General features: G+C 37.5%; 1 protein-coding gene across 2 annotated transcripts in view; it reads left to right on the forward strand.

Annotated features, from left to right (window-relative positions):
• The first annotated feature begins 2,249 nt into the window (after window positions 1-2,249).
• Window positions 2,250-23,175, forward strand: part of LOC141759057 (E3 SUMO-protein ligase PIAS1-like) — a 69,953-nt gene continuing 49,027 nt past the window's right edge. For both annotated transcript variants that reach the window (XM_074620968.1, XM_074620960.1), the window contains exon 1: window positions 2,250-2,372. In XM_074620968.1, coding sequence (XP_074477069.1) covers window positions 2,349-2,372 — 24 coding nt within the window. In that variant the 5' untranslated portion in view covers window positions 2,250-2,348. The remainder of the gene's footprint in view (window positions 2,373-23,175) is intronic.

Consider the following 23,175-nt stretch of genomic DNA (forward strand, 5'->3'; position numbering starts at 1 on the left):
TGGCTGTTAAAACTCAGGTCAGAGTCCATGACTACACCAAGATCTCTGGCTTGGGTCAAGGTTGCAGGTCAGTGTTTACATTCAATATAAGCAAGGTGTATAATTGAGTATATTTTTAATACAAGCTTAAGACAATTGCATTATTTATGTGCATTATTTATATAGTTGTTGTTGTTTTTTTTCATTAGAATAAAGCAAAGAAGAGTGGATCCATTACAAGTTGTCAGACTTATTCTAATCTTCCAGACGGTAATGGTTTTAGATTAGAAGTAGTTAGGATGCAAGAAAAGATTTAGATCATTGTTGGTGAAAAATGATTTAACTCACGTAGACGGATTTGGGCCAGATGTGTCTTCAACTTGGGACTGCTGGCCTTTAGTCAGCGATGGTATAGAGAATATGAGCCGAGCATGTTGAGGTATGGAACTGATGGCACGAGATGGCAAACAAGATATAGGTCTATTGTTGATATTTGAGACAGAGACTGTTTGATCCACATTGTTTATATAACTAGATATTATCTGATTTTTTTTTAGCTATACTGGGTTTGTTTGTTTTTACATAAAAACAAAACCCAGTGGAATAGAATCACTTCAATACTCATGGGAGAGTTTGAAAATCATTTTAGCTGTTAGTGTTTGAAAACCTTCAATTCGGGCAAATTCATGAGCATTTGCATAGACACTTTTATAATGGCTGCAAGCAGAGAAACAGGTAAAAGGAAAGAGTGTGTTTTAGACAACAATTTATAGGTTACTTTTCAACAAGTTAAGACTGAAGAAACCAAATGTGAGTACATTATATGTTAGCTGTTTGTATACAGATGTCCATTTTATTCTATTGAGATAAGATAAGATAAACCTTTATTGATCCCCAGATAGGAAATTCGGTTGTTGCAGCAGCACATTGACAGAATTAAGTCCAGATAAATATAGATATAAAAAACAACAATAATAAGAGTGTTCAAATATAAAATAAGAATAGAAGTAACAGATAAAAACTATACAGGAGCAATTAAAGACAAAATTACAAGGCAAAAGTGACAGTGTGTGACGTGATTAGTAGCAGCAAAGTATATTACAGCAGTGTACACCAGAATAATATATGATTAAGTAGTGATACTTAGTGTTTGTCAGTAGTGATATAGAAATATAATATATAATGTAATAAAACAGTAGAACATATTAAAATAATGAAGTATAATGTTGTTAAAGAAATAATATGTAGTATAAGTTGAAATGTACTAATAATATAGTATAACATAGTATATACTATAAAACAGCAATATAACAGAATAGTTATAGTTGAGTATAGAATAATTTAATTTAATTTAAATGAATTATTATTATTATTATTATTATTATTATTATTATTATTATTATTTTGAATCATAATACAAATTATAATATTATTATTATTATTTGTTTATTGTTTATTTATTTTTGCACAATTTAAGACTACACAACATAACAAAAATAACAAAAATAATAACATACAGTGCAGGAAGAGTTAAAAAACCCACTGGGCTATTCTGAAGCCTCTACCTAGAGACAAGCTTAATATAAAGAAATAATATGACTACATAATAGTGATAACAAACAATTAAAACAAGATATATATAATAACAACAATAACAACACAGTAAATATATCAAACTGTATTAGTAGTATTAGTAGTAGTAGTAGTATGTTGTTGTTGTTATTATTATTATATTCTTTCTTTCTGTAACATTCTAAAATTTGTACATCTGTTTTTTCCTATTATTATTATTATTATTATTATTATTATTATTAATAATAATATTATTAGTATTAGTAGTAGTAGTATGTTGTTGTTGTTGTTATTGTTGTTATTATTATTATATTCTTTCTTTAACATTCTACAAATTTCTACATCTGTGTTTTCCTATTATTATTGTTATTATTATTATTATTTTTATTATTATTATTATTATTCATAATATTAATAATAGTAGTAGTATTATTATTAGTATGTTGTTGTTGTTGTTGTTGTTATTATTATATTATATTCTTTCTTTCTGTAACATTCCTCAAATTTCTACGTCTGTGTTTTCCTATTATTATTATTATTATTATTATTATTAATAATAATATTAATAATAATATTAGTAGTAGTAGTAGTAGGAGTAGTATGTTTTTGTTGTTGTTGTTATTATTATATTATTTCTTTCTGTAACATTCTGCAAATCTCCACGTCTGTGTTTTCCTCCCATCCTGTGAGTTCCTGAACGCAGCCCCGTCTCTGTGTGTGCGCGTTCCCGCGGCAGCCCCGCTCGTGCCAGTCATGTGACAGCGCCTCACTGCGCCTGCGCAGAAAATAAATACAAGATGGCGGAGAGTGCGGAACTGAAGGTAAGGCGCAGCCTGAAATCATTATATCATTTATCTCTCTTACCGAACCTGTAATCATCCAGTCTAACAGCAGCGACGGGGACTGTAAGCCTCGACGGGCTGACATGTTGTCACATATTAATGTTTATGGATCAAACACGGAGGAACTTTGTTGAATGTGAGCGTCGGAGCTGAGGAGCATGTTTATGTTGATATGGAGACGGACGCGCTGCTCGAGGCTGAGAGGACCGACCGTCTCTCAGCGGCTCTGCTGTCCTCCACACAGCCTCTGTGAGGGGAGTTTAACACGGCAGGCAGCGGCTCTCTTCAGGGCAGCTCACCTGTCTCTGTCCGGTGTGTTTGTCTCGTATTTAGAGGTATTATAACGTCAGATAGAGAGCGGTTAGTCTCCAGCCTGCAGCCCGGCTGAGAGAGTGACAGCGGCGGCTTCATGTGTGAGAACACCGCTCACATGGACGGACTGTTATCCTCTCTCTCATATGTATGAAGGATTATAAAGTTGATTAGCAACCTGACAGAGGCTGAGTGTGTCTGCAGCTGAAGTAACGTTACCTGTCCTCTTCATTAGTGCCTGTGTGACTCGCTTTACCTGTTGATACCTGCCTGATAAACGGGTAACGGTGCGCTGGCAGCGGGTTAACCGTTATATCAGCACAGTGTCCAGGTGGGCTGCTCTCACAGACTCTCACTGCTGGTGAACAAGTAGTAGAAGTACTAATGCTAGTACTGCCACACTGTGAACATACTCCACTACAAGTAAAAGTCATGCATTCAAAATCTTTAATTAATTAATTAATTAATTAATTAAATAAATAAACTTTATTTGTATAGCACCTTTGCAAACATAGTTACAAAGTGCTTTACATAAGTTAAAATAGTGCAAATAAGATATACCAATACAGAATAAAAACATAGGCCAAAATAAAATGTTTAACATAAGACTTTTGTACAAAAAGTCAAGTTAGTAATGACTTTTTAAAACAAGAGATTGCTATCTCTTCTCACTCACTCTGAGACTCTCACTGTCAAAGTGCTAATACTAATATACCACACTGTGGAAATACTCCACTACAAGTAAAAGTCATGCATTCAAAACCTTAAATGTATGTAAGTATTATCAACAGAATATACCTAATATGAAAAGTAAAAGTACTCATTATGCAGTAAAATGGTCCCTGTCAGTGTTTCACTATTCTATATATGATGTTTTTGGATTAATATTACTGCTGCATTAATGTTTATGGTGCATTTTATTGCTGTACATGTATAAGGTTGTACTAATTTGAACACTGGTGGAACAAGTAGTCAGATCCTCTACTCAAGTAAAAGTGCTAATACTAATATACCACACTGTGAAACTATCCATTACAAGTAAAAGTCATGCATTCAAATCCTTTCATTTAAAAAATATATATATATTTTGATAAGGATAATTATATCAGTAATTAATTTATATTTCTGTATGACAGAGATAAAAAGGTAATAATTATAGTTAGACAAATTTAGGAAAATGTAATTATAGTATATGTATGGCTCAATAAGGAAGCTGGTTAATAATTAATAATTGATTTATGGAGAAGGGGTGGGATTAAATAAGTTTATACTTCTTCTCACTCCTTTTCGAATATGTAAATCAAGGCGTCAAGTGTTGACAATTTATTTTTCTTACGCTTCTCATTTAATGTAATTATTACTTGTTTCTGACTGTCCACTTGTTGGTATGATTATTCTTTTTCTTTATTTCTTTATTTTTATTTTTTTTGTATTCTACATGTTCGAAATACATTTTGAAATGAAATGAAATAATACCACACTGTGAAAATACTCCACTGCAAGTAAAAGTCATGCATTCAAAACCTTAAATAAATAAAATAAATAAACTTTATTTGTATAGCACCTTTCCAAACATAGTTACAAAGTGCTTTACATAAGTTAAAATAGTGCAAACATCAAGATAGAAACAATACAGAATAAAAACATTAAAACATAGGCCAAAATAAAATGTTGAACACAAGACTTTTGTACAAAAAGTCAACAATAATGACATTTTAATTGCTATAAAAAGGCCTTCCTGTAAAGGTAGGTTTTGAGGTGTGATTTAAAAGAAGATACAGAGTTTAAATGTTTTAAATGCATGTTAGTATTATCAACAGAATATACTTAATATGAAAAGTGAAAGTACTCATTATGCAGTAAAATGGGCCCTGTCAGTGTTTCACTATTATATATGATGTTTTTGATATTAATATTACTGCTGCATTAATGTTTATTGCTGTACATGTATAAGGTTGCACTAATTTGAACACTTTTATATACCGTTGGGTAGATTAATCCAGGGGTTCCTTACAGGGGAGAACATTTTCCAAGGACCCCCTAATAATCGTAACACCGATTAATCTTACTAACATTTGTACTCTTAGATGCTAAACTATTTGTATTCTAAAACTTTGCACCCTAAATACTTCAGACCTGTTTCACAGTAATACACAGAAACACATTTCAATTTGAATCATTTTAAGATCAAATGAGATAATCCTTTATTAGTCCCACAGTGGGGAAATGTGCAATGTTATTGAACGTTATTACCACTTATATATATTATATATATAATATACCTTTAAACAGAGGGGGATTTTATTCAACTTGACAGCATTTATAGCCTACATTTCAAGTAATTGATCTTAAAACTTTCAGAAAATGAACAGTAGCAAGACTGGCATAGACCTAATAAATCCAGATATTAAAACGTACCAGTCTAAAGCTGACTGTCAGTTAGTGCTTCAGCTTAAAAATAAATAATAAATAATGAATTTATTGCTGTGTGTCACAACCCACAAAGTTCCTACTGTCCCAAAACTAAGGTTGGTGGGAGTAATGGACACAATATGTTTGTTTTATTGGTGCAAATGGTCCCCATCTGTAGATATGCACTTTTAATGATACAGCACAATTTTATCATTTATAGTAAATTATTTTGCGTACCACCTGACAGAGTGCAACGGACCCCTCTTTGAGAATCACTGGTTTGATCTACAGCAATGCATCATATTCTATAAGATCATCATATGTTTGTTGCTTCATTGTTCAACTTTTCATGAGCTCAGAAAAACTGCCCTGTTTTCAGCTTTGTCATGATGCATTTTCCAGCTGATCTAAGACGGTTTTAAATAGTTTATTTAGCTTAAGAAGGAGGAGGATTTTCCTCAACACATAAAGGAAGGAACACTTCATCCTTTAGTTCAGCAGAAACATTCAAAATCAACACATCTGGAGACACATGGATTTCACTGGACAGGAAGGGGATGAAAAATTGTAATTTGAAAAGTAACTAAAGCTGTCAGATAAATGTAGTGGAGTAAAGGTACAATATTTCCCTCTGAGATGTAGTAGAGTAGAAGTACAAAGCTGCATAAAATGGAAATACTCAATTAAAGTACAAGTACCTCAGTGTTTGAAAATGTACTTAGTTACATTCTGCCACTGGTTATTCATCACTGATGTCTTTTAAACACTGTGTTTGCTCGTTAGCAGCACAGAAACCCTGTTTTAATTTAACTTGATAAAGCAGAGTCGGAACATATCTAGCAGTTATTGATCAGAGTCTTTGGCTATTTTTAGACGTTTTCCCCACTGTGTGTTTCCACTGGCTGCCTGCGATCTGTGGATCTATACATGCTCCTTTGTGCCAGCTGCTGTTGGGCTGTACAGACTGTAATGAAGCTGCACCCTCTGCCTCCTTTGAAAAGCCAGATGTGCTCTCATACTATAGTTTATTATAGGCTTCCCCTGATTAATGAAAGTCCAGTTCTTTATGGAGAGATGGTTCTTAAGCTTCAATATTGCCTGCTTGCTTCTCATTTTAATAATATAAGTTGGATACTTGGGGGGTATAGGGCTGCAACTCACAATTATTTTTATTGCCAATCAATCAGTAAATTATTTATGTATCCATAAAATGTCAGAAAATAGTGAGAAATACCGCAATTTTACTAAAGCCCTACAAATTGCTTGTTTTGGAACAATGGAAATCGGGTTATTTTAAACAATTAATTAATAATCATAATAGTTGACAATTCATTTTCTTATGGTTTCAAATTGTGATTTTTGGACTGTAGGTCAAACAAAAAAGATATTATTTTGAGCTCTGGTAAGAAATGATGCGCATTTATCATTATGTTTTTTTGGGGTTAATAGATTAATTGAATAATAAAAGATAATAATCAATATCTTAATCAACCCTAATTTGATTGAGGATAGAGGTGTTTTTTGTGGGATGCTGCAATCGTTCAAATGAAAAATGGTGGAGATGTTGTGTCTGAACAAACACGAAGGAGATCATTAGGCTGCTCTGCTTCTTTTGTGCATGAATGTTAACCTCACGTCCTGCTGTTGACTCTTCAGTAATGATGAACCACTGAGGAAGCTTGTAAAGATGCATAGATAGCTTATTTCAATATTATATTCACAGCTTTATATAACCACTGTAGAAGGTACAGAGGACAGCATCAAACTGTCCTGAGGACTTTGTTTAGAAACAAGTGAGGTTTGGTTTAGTTGTGATTTACTGGGGATTGATCTGGCTCTTGCTAACCTGCTTTAAATGATATTACACTGGTTGGTGGGTTACAAATTCCTGAGAACAAAATATATTTTGCATATTTTGCAATCTCGCATTTAGCACTTCTAAACCTCTGCTCAAATGTGAGATTTACATAGTGGGAGATTTCTACTCATAGGAATTTATGAGTCAACATGAGTGAACGTTATCTGCTAAATAAGTGACGTTGCTAAACCTTGTCTGTTGAAATGTTTTCACACAACCAAACAGTTCAACCAAAATGCAGGCCAAAAATTCAAAGACATAGTTCTTATTTATAAAAAACTACATTTGAACCGCAAATGTCTGAACTTGGTTGAGTTCAGTTTGCCACAAACCCCAATTTAAACCTTCACACAATCTATTTTTAGATTTCTAGAGTAGGACAAGGACATTTTTTTAAGACCATAAGCTTGTTAACTTTTTCAGGCAGCAGTTGAGACTTCTCACAGTGTAGTGAGAGTGTGTTTAATTACCTTTTTTTTTTGCATGTAATGCTTTTTTTTTAGTCATAACTGATCAGATTTAGTTGATATCCATTTTCCAGCTCCACGATTCACACTGTCAGATTTTTGCTCTGCGATACATTGAGCTATGATACGTGGTTACACCAGTAATACTGATGAGTCAACAAGGGATTACAGACATGTTCATGTTGTAATGTTACAGTTCTCATAATACATTCCCAATTCTGTGTCCTTTGTAATGTGAATTTCCACATTTGGACGTGAAAAGATTAAATAATATTAAATAATAAAAAAATTAGGGATGCATGATATGGATTTTTTTCAGCCGATAGAATAACCGATAATTACCTGTTGGCTGATACCGATACGATAAACCAATGATGTCACATTTTTGTATTTAAGTTCATAACCTGTAGTTTATGCACACCTGAGGGTAAGCAAAGATGATTTAACTAGCTCTGACCTAACCAAATCAAACTCATTATTGTTAACACAACAAAAACAAAGAACAGTTCTGACTCTTTAAATATTAATTTATTTTTTTCTAGTAAAGTACATGCAATTGCAATCGTGTTGTCTTCCTCTGAAACTGTGAAAAACATCCACTTCGACGATGACATGTTTATCTCTCTTGTCCACCTACTGTATCAGAGTGTGTAGATGCTGTGCTTGTTAAGTCAATGAAAGCAATTTCGCTTCGTAATTTCAGCCAATAATTTATCAGCTATCATTTTTCTCAGAATAATACATAATAATAAAATTGTCCCATTATCGGCCGATAATATCTCGGGCTCAATATATGTCATGCATCCCTATTCAAAATGAGCCCCAGTAGCTCTGGTACATCAGGACATTTTACTGCTGTTTCACACCTGAGATAAAAATGTGTGTTAATGAGTCTCTTCTGTCCATGTGCACCATGTGGTGTAGAGAGCCGTAAACTGGCTGTGATGTTGTGCACTGGGCTGGTCTTACTCTTACTTCTGCAAACATACAGCAGTGACAGTGGGAAGCAGCAGTCATCATCAAAGCACCAGATAGAGAAAGAGAGAGTTCAGAAGCTGTGGATGCAGAGAGTATTCATGGAAAGGGAAGCTTGTAACCCTATTTGCTCTGTAACATATAGGGCTGCAACAAGTTATTATTGACTAATCGGCTGTTTATTTTATCCCTAAACTGATTAATCACTTTTTCTATAAACCATGAAACAGAAATTGCATCACATGTGTCCAGATCCCAAAGTGATGCCTTCAAATAGAAAATGCAAATTCTCACATATTGAAAGCTGAAACAAGAAAATAATTGGCATTTTTGTGTGGAAAAATTATTGAAATTATTAATTAATTGTAAAAATAGTTGCTGATTAAGCTTCAGTTATGAACTAATTGATTCTGCTCTAGTAATATGATAGTTTGGCCTTACCTGCTTTATTGTTATTTAGGGCTGCAACTAACAAATAGTTTCATTGTCGATTAATCTGTTGATATTTTCATGATTAATTGAGTTGTTTGGTCTATAAAATGTCAGAAAGATGAAAAATGTTTAGAGTTGTTCCGATACCAGTATCAGAAATGCCTCCGATACTCTCCAAAATTCGGTATCGGGTATTGGCGAGTACACCAGTCTATGCACCGTTTTCGAAAAAAATCAACTTGTTTAACCGAAATGATTTCTTCTTTGCCGCTCAAAAGCAGCCTTCACTGTGCTGTCGCCCTGGATGTATCATGCTGCCACTGAAAACTACTGTTTTAGAGCAGCAAAGAAGAACTGATTGCAGGTAGTTTGTCACGTGACGATAGCAAACAACAACAGTTCGTTACTAGTGGAGAGTGTAACAGTAACGGTGGTCTGAGCGAGGAAAATGTCAGCCATTTGGCAACATTTTACAGTGTAAAATCCTACAAGTAAAACTGCGATATTTACAGTATGTAAGGCTTCCGTTTTGAGGGGTGCACTGGTGTTGCCTATTTCAACACCAGCAATCTTTCTCTCGAAAGAGCATGACAACTTCACCAAGGCAAAGGGGAGAAAAAAGGACGAACTGCAGCAGCAGACGTTGGAAACCGCATTCTGTCTACAAGATAAATTCCACAAAGACAGCCCAGAAGCGCCAAAGATATTTATCACGCTGGTATTGGAATCGGTATCGGGAAGGAAAAAATGGTATCAGAAAATCTCTTAAAATGTTGATCAGTGTTTCCCAAAGCCCAAGATGACGTCCTCAAATGTCTTGTTTTGTCCGCAACTCAAAGATATTCAGTTTACTGTCATAGAGGAGTAAAGAAACCAGAAAATATTCACATTTAAGAAGCTGCAATCAGAGAATGTAGACTTTTTCTTTCTTAAAAAAATGACTCAAACCGATTAATCGATTATGAAAATAGTTGGCGATTCATTCAATAGTTGAAAACTAATCGATTAATTGTTGCAGCTCTATTGTTTTGATTTCAGTTAAAAAGAAGATGTTTGTCCTTCAGAATGGTAGTTACGGACAAAATGATTTGATGATTTGAGCACATATTCCAAAAACACCATCAATTGTTCGGTCTATAAAAACATTTTAAAAATACCCATCACAGTTTCCTAAAGCCCAAGGTGACGTCCTCAAATTGCTTGTTTTGTCTGACAATCCAAATATATTGAGTTTACCAAAGAGGAGGAGCAGAAAATATTCTCAACTGAGAAGCTATTAACAAGGGAATGTTTGGTATTTTAGAAAAATTATTGATTTAAAATCGTTTCCAATCTTAATATATACTGGTTTGCACTGCTGCACTTTTTGTTTATGGTTGCCTCAGGCTGTATATTATTATAGCTAATACACAGAAAATTGGTGCATGAATCTGTGATACAGTCGTCTTAGACAAAACCTGTGCTTGTGAAAGCCTCTGATGTTGCCAGGCCCCCCAAATGTGTCCTGTTGCATCGCATTTTGTTTCACAGGAGTCTCGATCCGCCTCAGCTTCTTTGAACTGTCTTCTCTCTCTTCTGTGGAGCTGCTGCTGCAGCAGCAACCTGGCAATACAAATAACTGTCTGTGCGCTGGCGGCTTATAGGTGGAGACAGTCTATTTGTAGAGCCTGTGGCTAGGTTAATCCCTAATGATACAGGCCCTCTTCTCTGCTCCCCGACATCCTTTCAACACCTGCCTATTGCTGTTGTTGTCATTGTCATTATCGCTGCAGTTAATTTACAGTTTAAAGTCGCCGGAGTGAATGATAACTGTTCTCTGCTGTTGGTGTATTTAAAGCTCACATGCGTACGCAGAGGTTTGTGTTTGTTTCAAGCTCATACTCGGTGATTAAGAGTTAGAATTCGTGGCATTTCACGTTGTCATCTCAGACACAAAAATACTAGAAATATAAAAATCTGATTGGTGGATGTGAGATAATGGTGTAAGTATCGCGATGTTAGGTTTTGCGGTACTGTATCAATTCTCCAAAGCGCTGTATAGATTTTTGATTAACCTCTTAAAAATCCGACGACCTGCTGGCGGACCCAGTCTCTGTTCTGTCTTTCGGAGGTTGTCGCAGGCTCCGTTTTAAAGCTAGAGTGAATCATCATATTATCATCACATGAAACTAGAAAACCTAAGGAATCCATTGGTGCCAATCATGTCATACTAGCTTGTCAGGAAAGAGGCTAAAAAACACTCCAAGCATATGCTAAATTTTGTGGAGGAGAGATAGATGAAGAGCTCTCACTATCTCCTCTTTTCTGCCCTCCTCTCCATCAGCCAATCATTCTCCTCCCCAGGACAGGTGGCCCCTAAACACCTCCATCTTCCTGGTCAACAGGAGGGGAGGAGGAGGAGGAGGAGGACGAGGAGGAGGAGGAGGAGGAGGAGGAGGAGGAGGAGGAGGTTTCTGAAGCTATTCAACCATCCAACAAGCAGTTCTGACAGTGTACTCGCAGTGTAACAGTTCAAAAACCAAGAGATATTCAGTTTACGGTCATATAAAACAAAGAAAAGCTGCAAATCCTCACATTTAAGAAGGTGGAATCAGCAGACGTTTGGCACGTTTGCTCGAAAATGACTTAAATGATTAACCCCTTAAAACGCGGGCCCGTCCACTATTCTGTCTTTCGGAGGTTGTAGCGGGCTGCTAGCTTGTCGGGAAGATCACTAAATAACGCTGCGAAGTTACAAGTCAAAGTTCCAAAGTTAAGTTAAATTTGGGTGGGGAAAAACTAGCATGCTGATTTTCAAAGGGGTCCCTTGACCTCTGACCTCAAGATATGTGAATGAAAATGGGTTCTATGGGTACCCACGAGTCTCCCCTTTACAGACATGCCCACTTTATGATAATCACATGCAGTTTGGGGCAAAAAACAGTATAAATGTGTTATTTTTGCCTATTCTAAAATGGTGTGTTTGAATATTTCTGCATACTTTGGTCCCTAAACAGTCTTAGAATTACATAAATTGGGTATCACTGTAAAGCTGAGACTCTTGTGGATCCAATGAACCCAATTGTATGTGTGAGGATGTTAGTCCCCATAGTAGCCATTTCACATAGTGACTTTTTTTTACACCGATTTTATGGTGGTGTGTCTTTATACTATGACAGTTTCCCTAAAATTTGATTTGAAAACAATTGCAATATATCGCCTTGCTTACAGTATCACAATATATTGAATCGTTACCCCTGTATCAGGATACGCGTCGTATTGCCAGATTCTTGCCAAGACACATCCCTAATTGCAGATGTGTAGCAATGAATTGTGAAGCGTTGAACCAACTGTTGTATTTCCTTTTTTCTTGTTCTCAGTAAGTTTATCAGAGCGGCTGCCAGATGAAGATATCAAACATGCGTTAACTCTTCAGGCTGTGTTACATATATCCTGTATTTTTCAGCCCAGTCTTATTATTGTCAGATGTTTTTGCCCCGTGAGAGCACATCTTGTCTGCAGCCATCGACTTCTCCCAGGCCTCCGTCGAGATGGAGCTTTTTCTTAACTCCTGTGGCGATTTTGTTACACAGTCCCGTTGCCGTGGTAACATGTCACATTGGAGACAGACACGGGTAGGTAGCAGTTTGGAGCTCGATTGTGTGTCTCCAACTGGAGGAAGAAAGACAGGCATTTCACTGGCCAGATCTTTTGGTTTGGTTTTTAAATGTTGGAATAGCAAGAGAGATTTTGGTGTGAATCATAAAAAAAATGTCTTGTGAGAAGCCTGTCACCGTCATCGAATATTTCTTTATCCTGCTGCAGGTTTTAGGAGTCTGGTGCGTTTGTCAGAGCCTCATCTTGAAGTTCATTAATCTCAGAGTTTAGGTATACTGTCACTTTTGTAATTCTTGACTCATAATTCACTGCAATGTAGCATACGTTTTTTTTTTGTTTGGCATGCATCAAGATTAACTGCCGTTTTCCATTAAATCTAGTTTTATGTGCAGTATGTGCTAGGGTTGTAACGATCCATCAATTATCAATTCAATGATCAACGATCCAATATCATCAATGCAAAGTGAGTAAGTAAAAAAACAGTAAAAATCAAAAGTAAAAAACTAAATCCCATGTAGTTCAACATCTACTCCTTTATTACCGTTTGCATACTGTTTTTTGTCAGGAAGTTAAACAGGTCATAATTCCCTCTCTATGATCTATTTAATATTGCTGTGAAAACATCTTCAAACAGCTGGATTTATTCAAGTTTCTCAGTTTCTACATTTTACAAGATTACATTTGATCACATCATGATAACGTTAGAATTTACCTTCAACCAATACTCATTGTTATTGAATAGAGCCTGATAATATTGAGTAATCATAGTGCAAATCAATGGCACCTCCCGTTAACCAGCTCTCGTCCTGTCGATTTCAACACAGATTTGTTGTTCACAATGTAGCATTATTGCTAGTGGGTTCACTGCGTCCCTACCGGCGACCGGGGAGACAGGTCAGGATCTAAAGATCTATAGTCGTTTTTGAATTACTGGTATGTCGCTTGTTTGTTTAAGCGACATTACCAGTAATCGTGTGTCGCACTGTGCAGCCCTGAATATCAGGCTATGTCATCAAATGAAAAGAAAGACACTACTCTCTATAAGGTGTTTGTCTTTCTTAGCAAATAGTTTCCTCTGTTATGTCTGTTTAACATCATATCTTGACACATGCAGCCCCACAGCCTTTTCTCTCAGCTGAAGAAGTGATCATGAATCTCTGGGAGAATTAAGCCGACTGGTAAAGATGTTTCTGTTGAGTCCTGACCAGACAGCTTAAAGAGTTAATGGCTAATATTAGAAGTGTGCGCATGCAGTGGCCTCTCCAGTGACCTGTGACCCCAAGGACCACAGCTTAAGACGCTGATTCACACTGATAACACTCTTTATTCTTTAGGAAGTAGTAGCCTGCTGTGAGCAGAAAATCCCTCTGCATCTTTAAGGAAACAGCTTTGTATGTTTTACTTGAAGGATAAAATTAGATGAAAATGTTGTGGCGATCCAGTGGGTCACCTCTTACCTGTGGAATAATGCTGGTTGATTCTGCATTCAGTACTTTGGAGTGTTTTTTATGAAATAAACACATTTCTGGGAAGTTATCAGCTCTGTGTGATACCAGCAGATGACTGTAGGAAACCAAACAATATTGCCTGTATTAATAATTCCTAAGATTGTAGTTTCATTTTCTTATCTTTGACTAATCGATTAGTTCAGTGATTATGTGCCGTGAAAGTGGAGTGAAGGAGGGCTGCACAGTTAACAAGTGACATTTAGGTGAAGATGATATTTAACACTGATAAATGTTAGTAGTTTGGTCTAGTTTGCTAAATTATAAAGGAAAAGTCTTGTAGAAAAACATGCATATAACTCAGTACTGGTGTGCAATGCAATACCCAGCAGCCCTAACTGACTGTGTTATGAGCAGCGTTTACTTGTCGTGCCGTGATACATGACACCATTATCAGTGAAATTCCACAATGCTCAGATTCCATAAAATGCCATCAGACCCCATCCCTAGTCAGATATTTATATTTATATATTTCTTTGCAGTTCTAAGTCATTATCCAAGATTACCATCGTTGTAAAAGACTATTACTGTCAGTCAATAATGTGGCCTCAGAGGCAACGTATTTCCTGAAATGACTTTTGCAGTTTTCAGTTGAGCTGGTAAACTATTGCAGGCTCTGCAGCAGCTTCCATACACTTTGTTACTCATAGGACTTGTGCCATAATGTAAAAAAAAAAAAGTTACTTATATTGGGGTTTTGTAACATGCAAGTATCAATAGATGGATTCAATTGAATATTAAGTTCATATTCATTTAAAACATTCCTGTTAAGGTGACAGTAATGACATCAATACACGATCACTATGACAACAAAAGTATGATGGTTTTAGCTTTTATAAAGTGTCTTTGAGCACTATGAAAAGCGCTCTATAAATAAAATGGATTATTATTATTAATACAATACCACCCCCCCCTCTCTCTCTCTCTCTCTCTCTCTCTCTCTCTCTCTCTCTCTCTCTCTCTCTCTCTCTCTCTCTCTCTCTCTCTCTCTCTCTCTTTCTCTCTCTCTCTCTGGTACCTGATTGTTGCACACCGGCAATATTTGCACTATCTGTTTATGTTTTGATATAGCTTATATTGTGTATTGTATATTGGTAGAATTTAAATTTTTTAATTTGTATTCTAACGTTTTTATCTATTCTTTTGTTATTTTACTGCTTATTTGCACCAACACAACCAAAGCAAATTCCTATTGTATACCTCCTACACCTATGCTGCTAATTAACAATACCTACAAATAAATGAAAATGTTTTGTTGATCATTTGCAGGTTATAAGGGATTAAAATGTGTTAAATTTAGCTCAGAAGTAGACCTTACCCAAATATCAGATTTAATGTGTTTTCAGCCATCTTCAGTAAACTGACAATATGCGTCATATGAAAAAAACAACATTAATTTAACATCATGGAGAAAGCTTCTAAGTACTGAGGTGTGATGTATCATGAGTAGGGATTCCACGATACAAGAAATGTAGTAGTCGATACCAATACCAGTGAAATTCCACGATTTTCAATACCCAATTCGATACCACGGTAAAAACAACACAATAAATCCCATCTACTTGAACATAAACTCCTTTATTACCGTTTGCATACTGGTTTTTGCTAATTTATTATTAATCCCTGATGATCCGCCTCAAGTTTGTCACCAAAAACAACGTTTTACAACATTACATTTAAACACATTACGATAACGTTATAGAATTCACCTTCGCCCAATACAATTTTGTTTTTACTGAATAGAGCTTGAACATCATAATGTAACTCAATGCAACCTCCGTACGTTAGCTGTTTGCTCCGTTATTTCGATAAGCAGGACTGTGCTGCCCACCGGCTGATAACAGCAGGGCTGCATGATTTTGAGAAAATATCTAATTGTGATTATTTTCACTGATATTGCAATTGCGATATGATTTGCGATATTAGAGGGAATGATAATTTTCACTGAAGAACATATTGAAATGATTATTGTTCAATGTTTGCAGGGATCTGTACCAAACAAAGATGTTTTCTTAAGTCTGTAGAATATGATGTGTGGGCCAGGACATCTCTGCAGCACCACAATATTTAATTTAAAATGGTATTTTGACACATATTTCATCTTTAACAAATATTGAGCCTCCTGCAATTTGAAAATTGCAGTTATTGAGTTTTCAATAAAATGTTGATTAATTGTGCAGCTCTAGTGAACAGCCTACGTTACTAGCTCTCCTCCTGCCAGTTTCAAGACCGATTTTTGTTGTTTACCGTGTAGAATTATCAGGGAAATTTTCTATTCTCCCCGGGACGACAGGACAACGTTAGTCTTGAGCCATGAGCCCCCGGTACCTACGGTAACTGCGATACTGTAAATCAAATATCGTCATGTTTTCAAAATGTTGTCATCAACTTGGTACATTAGTATCTGTTCTCGTGACGTCACTAATCATGAGCATCTTTTGTTTCCATTTGTTATGTTTAAATTTAGAAAAAAATATATAATATTGAAATAGCTTTCTCTGCATCATAGTTGTGATTTCAGCAAAAACTAATCACAGCAGGTTTTCTTCCCATCATGCAGCGGTAGCGAGATGTGAGGCAGAGTAGAAATTGAATCGGGAGGCTTCATTCAGCACAGAGCAGCCTGGTGCACCCAACTAGGATGCCTTCTCTCTCTGAATGAATCTCAGGACTCGACCACAGTAAAGCAGTGGCAGCTCCCAGGCGGTGCTGAGATGTAGACCAACATCAGAGAGGCCACTCTAATGATAAAACGGCATCTGTGCTCTTTACTCTACCCGCAACATGTTTGCTGCACAGCCTGCAGTCTCAGGCTACTGTCTCTTCCAGGCTACTGTCTCTACCATTCCCCTTCATCTCGGTGTCTGCTGACCTCCGCCAACTTTGCAGGATTAAAAGGGTGCAGAGGGCAAGTGCAACTCAGTGGGTGTCTTCCTACTCTTCTTCATTTTCTCACCAGACCAGTGCAGTGGGATTTTGGTGTCTAATGTCTTTGTTCTCAGCCTTTTAGCTTTCTTCTTTCTTCAGCACAGGGGTGAGGTCAGTGATAATCAAACAGGTGTTTTGCTCTCGCTCAATAGTTACCACTTGCCATCACACTTCTTAGTCAGAGTTTTTCCTGCCAACCGTCTTTGTCCACATACATGGCAGCAAATCTGTGTTTTTTGGTTGCTACCAGCAGCATGTACCTGCGCTGTTCTGGCACCAGATTACAAAACTCCCTTGTCATCACATCTTTGTGCCGTTCAGCATCGAAGGGGACGACTTTCAGATTCACCATCTGCCTGTGGCAAGCTGGTACTAGACCTCTGTAGCCTCAGGTGTGATGATGGCACCACATTCAATGCGCTAATGATTAAAAGAGAAATCATTCTGAACTCAGTCCAGCTGGGTTGCATGAACTGATCCCGCTTTGGGGAAGGAATGGCCCGATCCATATTTGAGTCCCAAGCTCCGTCTTTTGTTTGATCCACAATGCGCACCGTGATTGTGATACCACAGAGGCAGGACGGAGGGAAAACAACAGGCGGAGGTATTTCAGAGTTAAGCCTGAGTCAGAGTAGCTGGAAGGCTAAGAGGTGGGGGGATGGGAGGACAGAGAGGGGAGGAGGATGGGAGGGAGTTGGCACTCAGTACAGAGCCCTCTAGCCGAGAGTGGGAGCTTTATATAATGGCCAGGTAGTGTGCAACCCCCCCCCATCTGCCTACACAACCTCCGCACACCCACACACAAACACACATATTCTGCAGAACCTTTGCAGAAACTGCTTGGCACAACATTATTAGCCTCACCATCTCCCAGTCTCCTGGGACCCAAAAGAACTGCATTACTGTTCACCTCCTCAAAACCATGTAAAGTGCAGCAGATATTTTTTAGCTCTGCTAGCAAACATGTGGAGCTCAAAGGGAGAGGATGTCTGTTGCTTAAAGCTGCTACTTTGGTCTGGTTAGGTGTAACAACCAGCACTGTCTCTAGGGGATATTAGTGGAGGTTTTAATCATTGTCCTGTCTGGGAGTTTTCCTTGTTTTCGTCTTACAACTTTAACCCTTTCAAAGTGTTTTTTCAGCTCTTGAAAATATTAATGGTAACACTTTGGTCCCCTAAAAAAACGAAGATGGCGACGGCCAAAATGCCGAACTCGAGACTTCAAAACGGCAGTCCACAAACCAATGGGTGACATCACGGTGACTACGTCCACTTCTTATATACAGTCTATGGTCTGACGCTGGAACTCGGGTTAAACCCACATTGGCAGTTGATCTGAATGGGTCAGCACTCGTCAGCTGATCTTTGTTTGTGACTCTCCATCCTGGGTTGAACTCGGGTCAGACACTGGCAGCCTTCGGTGAACAGAGTGTCTCTGTTGGGGGATGGAAATTTGATTTAATCATATTGGCGTGTAAGCGTCATTTAACCAAATGCATGCCAAGGAGAGAAAGAAAAACACATGAGCGCTTCTGTTTACACTCCATTGTTCACTGATTTTCTGGTATGCATCCATGGCCAAGTTACCTGTTTCTAATAGGGTTTTTCCATGAGATCGGGTCGGTCTGCTTTAGTCTCACTGTGCCAAACCAATTGCCGTGCCGCTCTGCTATGGTCCTGCAAGGTAGCAGCATAGCTGATCACGGCCAACCCATGGCGGAGGTCTGTACTTTCACATATCAGCCTTATTTTACTGCTTTCTGAACGCTTTCAGCTACATCACAGCTGTGAAGTTACTGCTTGTGTAAACCAAACATTTCCTGCTGTTGCTGCTTTACATTAAAAGCTGTCCGAGGCGAACCGGTGGGATGCTTTTATTGTGAAGAAGTCATAGGGAATGCAATGTGATTATAACCAAGTTAGCAGAACTTCATTAGCAGTGCTATTCTTCAATGAAAACAGGTCTAATAAACCAGATATTATTGCCAGGAATAGTACAAACAGAAACTGCCACAGTGAGCTGAAAAGGGCTGCAGGCGACAGACTCTTACTGTGGCATCAAGTCAGACGATCAGTTTCTTATTTAAATAGTAATTTTGCAGATTTTAGACAATTTTATTGTTATTTTATAAGCTCCTGTACAGCTATATGCACGCGGATTTTGGCTTCTTGCATTCTCTTTACATCCCAACAGCTATCAATAAATCAAATGCTCTGACAAAAAAAAGAAAAAAATGTAGTATCTGTGACCATTGCAGGACTGTAATAAGCCGTTCCATCATTTCATTCAGTCGGAATGAAATGATGGAACGGCCTCTCTACCTGACTACCTACCTGTGTGCCTCACCGGAGTCTTCCACAAGCTGCTAGCTTGACAGCTTTGAGTACCAACAATATCTATATTCCCCGTTTACGTTCATTATGATATGTTCATGTTCGTAATGATAATTTTTGGGGAGTGGCTTCAGAGGGGAGGCCTGAAGAGACGGACTGTCAGTGGTGCCGACTCGGCAACTTTCTTGCTAGATTTAGTGACTTTTGGGGAGTTAGTGCTGATAGCTACCTTCACTGGAAAAGAGTTGGCAACACTCGCCTGGGTTTTTAGGTTGGATCATTTAAAAAATGTAGTGTTTATTAACACTACCGACCCTGATTTAAAGTACAACAAATTGTTTTGGTATTGGTTCCTTAATACAGGTATTGTATCTGTACTAGTCTCAGAAAATTTCAATCCCTACCTGTGAACCTGCAGTCATCCTGTGCGTTCAAAAAATATCTTTCTCAGTCAAAGAATATTTCTCTAATGATGTTGATTGCGCCTCCATCGAGTTTCACCTGCATTTTCTTACAATAGGAACCTGTGTCACCAGTATCACCAAGGAGTAGCTCGTTGTCTGACTGATAATTATACCAGCTGGTAGTTCTTCCCCGGAGAATGTCTCATGGAGTTATAGTTGGTTGTTAGTGGGGATTGAATGCAATTTTGAGCCCTGAAAACCATCAGCATCCTCAATCAGTGAATACAGGCAACACAGAGATGGAGGTTTCAGTGCACCTTAAGATGACTGCCAATGTTTCCAGACTCATTTGTGAAGCCTTTAAGTGTAAAATCATGATATTGCTAAAGGCGGCAAGTTAGAGTTAGAATGGTTTAAGGTCTAGGCAAGGTGTGGTCTAGAGACTCCTGTTTCACTGCATTACTTCTCAGTGTCGTCATGAGGGGAGGAAAATATTTATGGTGTACTGTGTCGCCTCAGGCAATGGAAAAAAAAAGCCTAGCCTAAATTTGTCTTCCTAAATGTGTAACAGGATTTTTTCTAAGCATAGGTGAAGTTAATCATTATCACACATATTTCTCTGTCAGCCCTGTTGAAAAGGTTTCGAGCTAGTTGAGCAGTTTTATCCACATACACAGGCAGACAGCGTTGTTGTGTGCATGTCATGTGATAATCATATGACTGAACGGTGCCTTTGAGGTTTTTGCACACACACCAGCCATTTGGCCGGCACATGCGATCACTGTGAGGTTAATGATCTCTGCGTGGGTCCTGATGCTTCGTGTGTGTGTGAACATGTTTCCGCCTCGCATGCCATCTCTTTGTGGCATGCATGTCTTTGTGACTGTCCTCTGTGTGTGTGCTCGGTTGAACTGAAGCATGATAACCGTGAAATATTTGGTATATTCCGTGTGTGTGTGTGCGTTGTACATTTGTGAATTTCCTGTTTGCACTTGTTTGTAGCGTGTGATTAAATGAGTTAAGATAAACACACCAATAAAACATTTAATAATTGACCTTTTTCACTGGAGACATTTTGACATTTCACAGTAGGAGGCGTAAACTCGCAGTTGCTGATTCTAGATTTTATTTTCTCCAAAATTTGACTTCCTTAATACCAGTGAGGAAAAAGCAGAGTCGATCTGATCGTCAATCGGCATGCACGAGTTGGTTTACGTGTCGCAGTAAGCTCAGCTGTGTGTGTTATACGGGTGTTTTAATAACATCTAAGCCTCTGACAGATGCAGTAGTGTCACTCTGAATCTCTCTCACACACACATTAGGCATGGAAACAAGCTATCTTCAGTTTAGTGCTGTTTTTAAAATATTACTGTAATAGAGTTGAGAAGTGGGAGGCGTTATTTCAGGCATCTTGGAAGTAAAAGTCATGGTAATTTTCTGCATAGATAATGTCAGAAGACAGACATTTGGAGCACATTCAAGGCTTGGAACGGCATGCAATTTGACACAGTAGAAAATATGAGCAGCCGTGTTGGAATACTTCTGTTTTTTTTATGTACAAAATAAAAGTTCCAAGTCTGTGTACATAAAAAGTTGAAGACAGAAGTTAAATACGGCTCCCAAGGTGCATTTTGGTAAGAACATTAAGTTACCCAGCTGAAAAATGTTGCCTGTTAGCAGCAAGTGGAAGCTAAAGATTAGGGCTGCAACTAATGATTATTTTTATTGTTGATTAATCTGTCGATTATATTGCGGCTGTGGCTTAGAGGTAGAGCGGGTTGTCCACCAATCGGCAGTTTGATCCCTGGCCCCTCCAGTCCACATGTCGAAGTGTCCTTGAGAAAGATACTGAAACCCAAATTGCTCCGGAAGGCTGCGCCATCGGTGTGTGAATGAGTGTTTAGATTAGATCCTGATTGGCAGGTTGGCACCTTGCATGGCAGCCTCTGCCATCAGTGTATGAATGTGTGTGTGAATGGGTGAATGCTGACATGTAGTGTAAAGCGCTTTGAGTGGTCGGAAGACTAGAAAGGTGCTATCTAATGCAAGTCCATTCTTGATTAATGGATTAGTTGTTTTAGTCTATTAAATGTCAGAAAATGGTGAAATCAGTGTTTCCAAAAGCTCAAGATATCGTCCTCAAATGTCTTGTTTTGTCCACAACGCAAAGATATTCAGTTTACTGTCATAGAGGAGTAAAGAAATCAGAAAATATTCACATTTAAGAAGCTGGAATCAGAGAATTTTGACTTATTTCCTTTAAAAAATTACTCAAACCGATTAATTGATTATCTAAATAGTTGGTGATTAATTTAATAGTAAAGTAAATAATAAATCAATTAGCAACAATTAGTCGATTAATCGATCAGGATCGACCGAAAAATAAAAAACATTCTCTGGTCCCAGCTTCTCAAATGAGGATTTTTCTGTTTTATATAATTGTAAACCGAATATCTTTGATTGGTGGGATGTTGGTCAGACAGAACAAGGTCTTTGAAGATCTCACTTGGGCTCTGGGATACAGTGAAGAGCATTTTTCATGACGTTCGAACATTTTATATGTCAAACGATTAATCAAGAGAATAATGGTCAGTTAGGGCTGGGCAATATGACAATTTATATCGTCTAAACGATATAAAAATGTCTATTATATATATATTTCCTATGTCATTTTTATCGTGATAGGCTAGGGATATATTTATTTCTTTTTTCTTTATAATTTCACTTAAAACTGTTGTGTTTGTTTTCCACTCAAGTTCTTAAAATGAGAAAATATTCAGTATAGCAATTTGTAGTATTTAATTCACACGGGAGTATACACTAATAGGCTTTACCATGTGGTTATTTAATATAGACTATTTATTGAACTACCAGAAAACATGCTATATTGGTATGGAGATATGAAATTATCTATTTTACGATAAAAGATTTTGGCCATATTGCCCAGCCCTAATGGGCAGTCAGTTTAATTTCTGATTCTGGATGATTCTGGATGATTTTGGCAACTACTGTGAGGTATTTTGGTCCCAATTGCAAAAATGAAGCCTTTTGAATTTGGTACAGCTCTGATTTGTGCCTCTGACTGGTTTCTTCTCCATAGCAACGGTGGATGAGGCTCATGGGTGTCTTATTTACAGTAATGTCACCAGCCATACCAAACTGATGGCAAAAACTGGAGCTGTGCAGAATTTCATTTGGTTTAGAGGCTCAGCTGCTCTCTCTCTCTCTCTCTCTCTCCCCCCATCCCCCTTCCCTTTATCCCTCCATCAGTCATTCTCACCAGCTCTGGACACAGCAAATTATCACCCCACACACCACCTCCCTCCAGTCTGACAGGAATCTACCAAACATACTGAGAGAGATGACGAGACTGTGGTTGCCATCATTTAAGTCGAGCTCAAAGTGAACACAGTAAACGGGCTAATTATAAAAAGAAAGCATTTAGTAGAGCCTAAACCATACAGTCTTTGGGTCATTTTTGTGAAGATGCTTGTCCTGCACTGAAGCACCAAAATAACAAGATATGGTTAAATATCTTCCTCCTGTTTCTTTTTGCACC

The sequence above is a fragment of the Sebastes fasciatus genome, chromosome 2 (genome assembly GCF_043250625.1).
Source record: "Sebastes fasciatus isolate fSebFas1 chromosome 2, fSebFas1.pri, whole genome shotgun sequence".
NCBI lineage: Eukaryota > Metazoa > Chordata > Actinopteri > Perciformes > Sebastidae > Sebastes > Sebastes fasciatus.